Below are 9,199 nucleotides of genomic sequence, written 5' to 3'. Positions count from 1 at the left end.
TAAGATTTAGTACTTTATCTTGTTGTTGGCTATGTGTCTTTGTGACCCTGAACTATAAAGTCAAAGGGTGCTTTGTCAATAACTTCCGAAGAGTCAGGATTTCATGCTGAGCTGCTCTGCAGTAACACAAATTTCATTCATGATTTCTGCCTTCCAATAATGATTTCTTCTTGTGAAGATACTCTGCTGTGACAAGTTCTCCCCTTTACGTGCTAAGTTATTAAAGTAGTCAAAATCCTGAGCTGTTCAGAGTTTTATTTAAATGTCTTTTGCAACCTTAGAGGTGAGTGACCCTGCTGTCCTGGCTAAATTCCAGTTTACGTAATTATAATCTAGTACTTAACTCCCCGAAGAAATGCTGTGCAGAGGCCAAAACTAATGCCTGCACCGTTTGATCCGAGCAGGGGTATCCACAGAGAATGCTGCCCCGCAGAGATTCCGCATCTGAAGCGGTGTTTGCTCTGTAGCGCTGCGCTGTTAGCCGAGGTATGAATTGCTGCCTTTGCTTCTGCCCTCACCAAAAAAGACTGCAGCAGATACTAAAGGTAATCAACACGGACTACAAGCCAGAGCAGAGAAAGAACAGGCTGGACTACCCAGAAACATTTATCAGTATTAGATGACCCTGACAAAATTTGCCCCTGTAATTATAATAAATTAGAACAATATTTGATGTGCAAGCAATTAGTCCAAAGGAGGTCTGGAGGATAATTCTGATGCTTCTAAGGGCCTAGAGAAAAGCAAAAATGAAAGGTTAAAGGAGATGATTTTTTTTGTGTAAAGGAAACAGAGGAGCATGCGTGTTTTTTTTTTTTTTTTTTTTTTTTCCCTGAAGATCATTATCAAAGAAGTTTACAACAAACATGGAAGAATAGAATAGAAATTTTGCAGGAAAGGAAGATTACTTTTATTAGGAAAAACTGACTGTCAGAATCAGTAAGCGTTGAACAGATTACATAGATGGTAGCATAACTTTTTTCAGAGGTTTACGGAATTAGACAAATATCTGTCAGGAATAAGTATATGTCAGCTACTCTGCTTCAGGGCAGGAGGGTGGACTAGGTCTGCTGAAGTCCCCTTGAGTTATATTTCAAGTTGTTGTTTTTCTCCGTCCTATTCCCTGCCGATTCTAATTCTGGCTGCTACCGCATGCTTTAAAAGGCTCATTGCATACTGGGATTTGGCAGATCGAGATATCTGAAAGAGGCTCCCCCAAGGTTGGACAGCCAAATGATTGTCAGGCAGAAACACATGTGAACGACAAAGATCCAGGTGATGCTAAAACATGCCGCACAACTTGCAGTTCTTATTTTTTCCCCTATTCTTGAACAACTGAAAAAAAACCATAGCTACCACTGGTTAGTAATTTAAAGCCTTTAACGTAGCTTTCCTGCCAAGTCTGCCCACCGAGTACCAGGGTGTGTTTTGGAGCTGCTGTTTATTAGTAACCGGTCTGGGGCCATGAAATACCAGTGCACAGCAGTGATTTTTCAGTCTCTGTGGAACTATGCTTGACTGGAACCAGTGGGCTAAAATTACTGGTCACCTCTCCTCTGCATTTAGAATAGTGTCACATGGAAGCAGCATCCCAGTCAAGCCCTGGTGCTGTGATATACTTCATAAGGCCTTGCCTATCCAATTATTTTTTTTATAATATATAAAGCTTTCCATAGCTGCCGAAGTTCCAGGTCCTTGTGTTTCTCTGACCACTTGTCTGAGTGGGAAATTTGTGAAGCAAGCAATTCCCCTTCTAGCGTCCTGCCCTCCTTGCGTGCTCCGTCCCTCAGGATAAGTGAAGCTGTGACGACTGCTGTGAAAACCGCAGTCCTGGGGTGAGGCACCCGTAGTTTTTTAACACTGGCCTCTTGTTGTGGTTTAGCCCCAGCTGGCTCGCCTCCCCCCACTGCCGCAGGGTGGGATGGGGGAGAGAATCTGAAAAAAACCCTCATGGGCTGAGATAAAGACTGTTTAATAGGACAACAAAGGAAGAGGAAATAATAATAATAATAAAATTACTGATAAAGGATACAAGAACAAGTGATGCCAAATGCAGCAATTGCTCACCACCCGGCGACCGATAGCCCATTCTCGAGCAGAGATTCCCACCCCCCCGTCCAACTCCGGTTTATGTACTGGGCATGACGTTACATGGTAGGGAACAGCCCTTGGGCCAGGCTGGGTCAGCTGTCCCGGCCGTGCGCCTCCCCGCTGGCAGAGCGCGGGAAGCTGAACAGTCCTTGACTCCGTATGAGCACTACAACTGCTTAGCAACAACCAAACCCACCAGTGCGTTACCAACATTATTCTCATGCCAAATCCAAAACACAGCACCATACCAACTATTGGGAAGAAAATGAACTCTAGCCCAGCTGAAACCAGGATAGGACACCTCTACATGTTGCAGAGATATTTTATTACCTGATGTATTTATCATGAAACTGGAATCATGAAATGAAGTTTGTTCTCAACGGTCTTTTGTGTCAAATCTTCCTGATAAAAATCATACTTTATAGGGATTTTATTATTTTTTGAAGGAAGAAGCAGGAAGCCAAAAAATCAAATTAAGATTTGACTTAGGCCATCCCCGTAAATAAAGTTAAAAAAAACCCTGAACAGCAGAAAACAACTGCTTTAAAGATAAAGCATTCCAAAGCAGGCACAGACAGATGAGTTGCAGCCCTCCCTCTGAATTCTTCATTGTTGTAATTGCAATATATTTCAGAAGACTTTTTCAAAAAGGTTGGTCAGAATGTGCCTATTAAATGTAGTAAAACTTTAACCAGTAATGTGTTTCCTGCTTGAGTAGAAAAAAAACCATACACACAAAACTACAAAGTGAGGACTCTCTTCGTTATCCCAGTACATTCAATCTAGTGCGCAAAGCAAAACAAATTAAGTAATGACAAAAATTAGAAAGCTTTAACGCTAACAAACAACTCTATCTTTGCTTGATTCCTAACACACTGCTTTACTGCCTCAACACAAAACTAAATTGCATCTTTGGATGTTGAATCGCGTCTAAATTGTCTCTTGTTCATACCTGGTTGTTTTCTAGTAAAGCACTATACTTCCACAAGAACCTAGGAATTTAAAAAAACCCCCACACTTACAAATATTGAGATTTACAGCTGCACTGAAGGGTTGCTGACACAGTAACACCAGACCAGGCTTTGATGCACCAGTGTTTTTGGAACAACACACATATAGATTGTGTAATGTGCTATCATACAGTTCACTCTTAAGTTGCATGAAACAAATTCTAAGTAAGGGTCTTTATGTAAAGCAATACCTACTGAAGAGTGTTTTTATTTCCCATGTCCATGTTTTGACATCCATATGATTGTAAATTTACAGAACAAAGAAAGTACACTAGTTTTCTCACTTTTCTGTAATAATGAGTTTTAAAATAATTTTGGACTTTGATTCAGCCAGCACTCAGACTTAGTGGTAGGCTTATTTTTAATAGTTCTTTTCAGGGCCGTGCCTGTTTACAAATGGTTGGTATGTTCTAGAGTCTGTGTTCTTTGTCTCCGACTGCTTTGAAATGAGCACCCTGTTCAAGTGTGTATTTTTGTTTGTATTTTCACTGCATGTAGATATGCATATAAGGCTTTTATTTCTGGAAGCTTCTTGCCTGTGACACTTATACACAAAGATCACATGGTCTTGGTAATAGCACCATCCCAGGCTGTCACAGGGACAAGCTCGGTAGATGAAAAGCGGCGAGCAAGGCTTGCCAAGGTTCAGGGAAGGGCTGTATCCGTATGCCATAGCTGACAGCGAGGGTTCACGTCACTGTTCCTGACCTGGCAGCGCAGGAACTGTGTGGTGGCTTTCTTTAGACCTGTACAGAACCAGCATACTTCCAGGGGCAGCAGCCTGCCTGGCTCATAGCTGACAGCGAGGGTTCACGTCACTGTTCCTGACCTGGCAGCGCAGGAACTGTGTGGTGGCTTTCTTTGGACCTGGCTCAAAGGCAGCTTTTCCATCTTCCAGGGATTAAGACCTCTGCAGATGGAGGGTCTGACGTGCCTGTGAGCAGGATGGGTGGCTGCGGCTGTAGCTCTACCCTCCCCTACCTCTGTGAGGCAACACACAGGAGATGCGTTACAGCAACACTTGGTTACCAGCATGTAAGAAAACAAGAGAACCCACCCCGCACCCTCACCATGGCAGCCCCAGCGTACAGACTACCTCATTGCTGAATTTACAGCACATTCTAGCTAATGCTACAACATTAATCTCCGGCTTTCAGTCTGTGAACTGCTTCATACAGAGGTGAATGATAGTTGACTTGCCAATGTACCAAGGGTCAGCGCTGCCTACTCTAAACAAACATTTGCATTCATGTTAAAATGTGAAGTAATCCTTCTAGCAAAATCATGCTGAGTTGCTTTCCTTGACGCCCATGGCTGAGTTTCAGTGTTTTCCATTGGACTCCATGGATGGAAGTGATAGATTTAGCCTGGATATGCACCCACCCAAAGAAAAAAGTATTGCCACCACAATTGCCTTCCAGTATATGGTGTTGGAAAAGGAGAGGAAGGAAAGGGTCCTCCACTTGATTTTCAAGGCAGTAGTGAAGTAGGGAGAGCATGGTTTTCATTGACGAGAGTTGAAGTATCGTGCACCGTTCCAATATTTTTCATCTGACTATGTTTAGCAAAATATTATTTCCTCAGAGCTTTTAGTCACTTGTTCAGTTTCCATCAGCTTGCCTTCATGCTGCAACACCACAGGAGACTGTATTCACTTTTAGGCCCTCAAATTTACTACTTCAAACAAAGTATACACTCTGATATGTATCATTAAATGATATACAGAAACTATAGCTGATGCATGAGAGGCCTACTAAGCTGGCTGTCAGGAAAACAGACACATCTTCTTCTGCATGGTGCAGTTTTCCTGATGTTTGGAAACGCTTCATCATGCTCTGATACATGTAAGTACCACATGCCTAAGAACCTCTGTAGTCTATGGCGGCAGCAAACACGTAGGTATCTATATTTTAGAATCAGGCATAATAAAACATTTGTCACCTCTCTCAACAGCTAGAGACGAACTTGTGAGGAGGAGACTTGTTGCTCACCTGTATACTAAGAACTGTCCTGGCTTCCCTACCAGATCTTGAATTAAGCAGTCTTATTCACCAAAGCTGTTTGCTGCTGTTGCTTTGGCAGCAGTAGCCCAGTCTCAGCAGGAGAGAGATTTTCAGCAGCTTAGCTGTCACTTTGCTAACTGATCGCAAGTCAGATAATGAACTCAGTTTTGCTATTAGCCTTTTAAATACATTTGCAAAGGGAAAAAGCCCACAGGTTAAACATTTTCTAAGGTCGCAGAGAAACAGTAATAAGCTAGGAACAGAACCAGCTTTTCAAAACTTCAGTTCTTTCCCCCCAGTTCTCCTTTCTTATGGAAATAGAAGCTGCTAAAATTTATGGCCAAACGACTTGAAAGATTTTTTTGATGAATATTTAATGTACAAAGCTTCACCTTACAGTATAAAAAACACAAGGTGTCTGTTCAGAAAGCCGATATCCAACTGTAGTCCATTTTTCTCAGTTTTCGTAACTCTTTTTCCTGGGATTTAGACAGTTTACACGTCATCTCTCCTAATAATTCTACAGGATTTGTATCTTCTTGTTCCATTCCAGTAACATCTCTTTCCTCATCCGAATCATCCTCTGTTTTTTCACTTTCCATTTCTACTTCATCAGCAACTTCTTCAGCACTGTAAGAGGAAGATGATTGGAAACAACCCAATTCGTGAAATTAATGGGTACTTTAAAACAAAATATTTCTCTTTCTCCAAATATAATACATAATGTCACAGTCAGATTAGCATTATGTAAAAAGTTATAATCTCCCACTCCTACAGGATTAGAAACATTGGTTGCAGTGAAAGATGAGACAATATTCAAGAAGGCCATTCTTCTCTTTCAAATCTGAAAAAGGTCACTTAGTCTTAAAAATTGCTACAATATGTAGACTGTTACTAGAAAAGAAAAAAACGGTTTTGTGTTTGTTTTTTGTTTTTTTAACATAGGGAGGTGCTTAAAGCGGCTGTACTCTTCTGACTTCAAGAGTTAAACTTGTGCTGAAGTAGAAAGCATACTTCCAAAGAATTATAGGGAACAGTTACCATTTTGAATGCGGTAATTAATAGTTTTAATTCAAATGTCTGTTGTATAAATAATTTGGATCTCATTAAGAATGACCTGCATGGCAGAACAGTACTGGTCTCCTAAAAATCATCTCTTAAAATACAAGCTATTTATCATTCACAAACTATAAATGGTGAAACATATACAATACATTAATATTTACTGCCAAGGAAAATAAAATGATTTAACATTAATAAGAAAATTAAACTATACATTGATATATTCTTGTCATTCTTCAGGAGACCAATCCTACAGCCCTTATATGTACCTTTAAAATGTGCAGTCATACTAATTACCAGTGTCAAAGTACAAGCTCTACATGTGCAGCTATTTACACAGGCCACTGAACTCCCAAAGTCTTCCATACTACATGCAACTTTCTATATATTCCTTGTATTAGGTTTTCGGCAGTGTTTTGTTGATGTGACAGTAAGACTGCTACTTGTGTCATCCAGTAAAAAAGCTAGCAATACTGGCCAACACAACGTAGCAGAACTGATTATATTGCTGTTACAGCACAATACAACACACATGCAAAAACTACTGAGACTGGTGTTTTTCTCTGGGTAAACCCTGGCAGTAAACCATCCTCTCACTGGTCTTTGCAAATTCAGAATGGCAGCTGCTACCAATGACAGATTTTCATCTCTGGCTTGGTAGAGTAACATATAACACTTTTAAAACAATAGATGGCACAAAAAATGCAAGCATTTAATTGGCTTCAGCGTAAGTGACAAGATATTAATCCTATTACAAGACTACGGCCATAATCCCGGTGCCTACATTTATTTTCTAGGAGCATACATCGATCTCAGATGAGCAAGGTACCATACATTTTAAGTACCTATCAAACTATTCCATTAAATTGGGATTAATGTATTGCAAGACAAGCTTAGCTAACTGTGTTCACAGTATACACTCATATTTTGTGCCTTAATTAATAGAATGGAATTTGAGTTCTAAACAAACTGTTAAGATTAAACCTAAGGACTTGGTGTATCTAGAAAGCTAAACCAAGAATTATGCAGGAAGTAATCATAATATCAAATGAAGTTGCGAATCTGACACTTATCCAAGAATACCACTAAAACCATTAAGTCCCTGGAATAAAGTTTAATTAATGAAGAACATTTGAGTACCAAAGGCAACATTTTGCATAGAAGCACATTATGCCAAACACCACCATAAGTAACAGCAACAAAAGAGCCAAAAGACTAAGCCAGTCCGTATCTCTCCTGAAAACAGTTCTTTTACAAAAAAAAATCTTGCCACAATGAAGTGTTCTACTAGCTTATCTCAATAAAAGAATGAAGAGTGTTGGAAAACTGCTTTTAGACATTAAAGTACATAATTTAAAATAACTTCAATAACTAAGGAGAATTCTTCAATTTTTCTTACCTTTTGTTCTCTTTGGAGATGAGCAATGAATTAATAAATATGGGACAGAGGAAGGAAGCAGATGGCAAAACATGTGCTGGAGTGTGCAAAAGCTGAAAAGATAAAACAGAAGCTTTATGAAAGTTTTTGTTTGTCATGATTCTGTTTGTACACTTACTGTAATTACTCCTACCTCTTTGACAGCAGGTGAGTCTTGCTCATGCTTATTATGAACAACTAGTTTTCCAAGGTCTATATCCTCTTGCGATTGCTGACGTCTGTGCTTTCCCAATAGCAAGCTAAATGGGGTCACAGGGAGACTTTCTTCTACTGCCAGCTTGAAAAAGGTGAAAGTTTTAAGTAGAATTTTAGTGTCACAAATCTAAGTTCTATCTCACTTTGAGTTACCAAAATTCAGAATCAACCTAGGTGAACAAACACTACACTCAAATTTAACTCAACTGAGCCATATGGCTCTTTGTACTCATTCTCTGTCAGGCATCCTGAGAGAGTCCTACGCAGAAGTAAAAAAAACTCTCCAGGACCTGATTCAAGGGCACCAGATTTTAGTTGGTTGATGTACCAACTAACTTCTAAATACAGAAGTTGATGTGTGTGCCAGAAAAATTAAGTATGGCTTTCAGATTCCACTTACGACTAAAAGATCATTTATATCCCAGCATCACCTGCCAAGTGATTTAATTACGTAACTGGAAGCAAAACATGGCAACTTCCCTTCTGGCATGCCTTCATGCCTTCTGGCATTTTCCTAGATCAATATACCTTAATCTAACTACCAAATTATTCCCCCCAGCCTCCAAAGAAACTGACTGCTTATAACCACATTCCCATTGGATTTTGTATTAGAAAGATTTAAGTTCTACTACAATCTATTTTATCTAGCCAACCAAATCAATCAAGTGCTACTGTTTTATTCTGTTCAGTGGGTAAACGTGAATTTCCCAGACTGCTTCTCCACAGAAGTACACACTGGAATGTAATTTTGAAATTCCTTCTCACTGATAAGTCTCAGTTGACTGACAACTGTTCATCCTTACCAGCGAGTGCAGTTCAGGCCATCCTCAAGGTTCCAAGCATTAAAGAAACAAAAGATAAGCAAAAAGCTTATTCAAACATTAAGTGTTTTTGTCTCATTTGTGTAACCTGAATCCTTTTAGGAAAGTATAATTTTTTTTTAGTTTAGGGTAAGTGAGAAAAGGAGGGTGTAGCTCACTCATGCTTCTTTTTTTTAGAGGTTTTTACAAACAGCAATTCTGTCAAAAAATAAGCAAATACAGATTACTGCCCCTTCAGCTAAGTGCCTATGACTCCATCTAAGGATCTGGTGTGCATTTTCATGACAGAAGGGAATTTGAATCCGACAAACCAAACACCAACAGAATTTTGAACTGCTCTATACACCTCTGTCAGAACTTTGGAAGAGGTACCTGTTTGCTTGATGGTGTAAGCCTTTCTTCTAGGGACTTTGTGCTAAGCGTCATTAGCTCCTAAAATACAGAATGATGTAGCAGAGTTATAGTAGGTGCAACTGCTTTCCATATTTCCATACCTTGCCTACAGAAGCTTCTGACTGGCCCAAAAGCTCTTGTCAGTCAAGTGGAAGAGGCAAACAAACAAACCTTTTTGGTTTGTAAAGA

The 9,199-nt window shown here is 39.8% G+C and overlaps 1 protein-coding gene across 1 annotated transcript in view; it reads right to left on the bottom strand.

Moving 5' to 3' along the window:
• Window positions 1–5,367: 5,367 nt before the first annotated feature.
• Window positions 5,368–9,199, bottom strand: part of WDR75 (WD repeat domain 75) — a 17,631-nt gene continuing 13,799 nt past the window's right edge. The window contains 4 exon segments of the mRNA XM_010287070.1: window positions 5,368–5,731; window positions 7,563–7,654; window positions 7,735–7,878; window positions 8,990–9,049. Of these exon segments, the coding sequence (XP_010285372.1) occupies window positions 5,524–5,731; window positions 7,563–7,654; window positions 7,735–7,878; window positions 8,990–9,049 (504 nt within the window). The 3' untranslated portion in view covers window positions 5,368–5,523.

The sequence above is a fragment of the Phaethon lepturus genome, unplaced genomic scaffold (genome assembly GCF_000687285.1).
Source record: "Phaethon lepturus isolate BGI_N335 unplaced genomic scaffold, ASM68728v1 scaffold5730, whole genome shotgun sequence".
Lineage (NCBI taxonomy): Eukaryota > Metazoa > Chordata > Aves > Phaethontiformes > Phaethontidae > Phaethon > Phaethon lepturus.
This window is presented reverse-complemented; position numbering and strand designations above follow the sequence as displayed.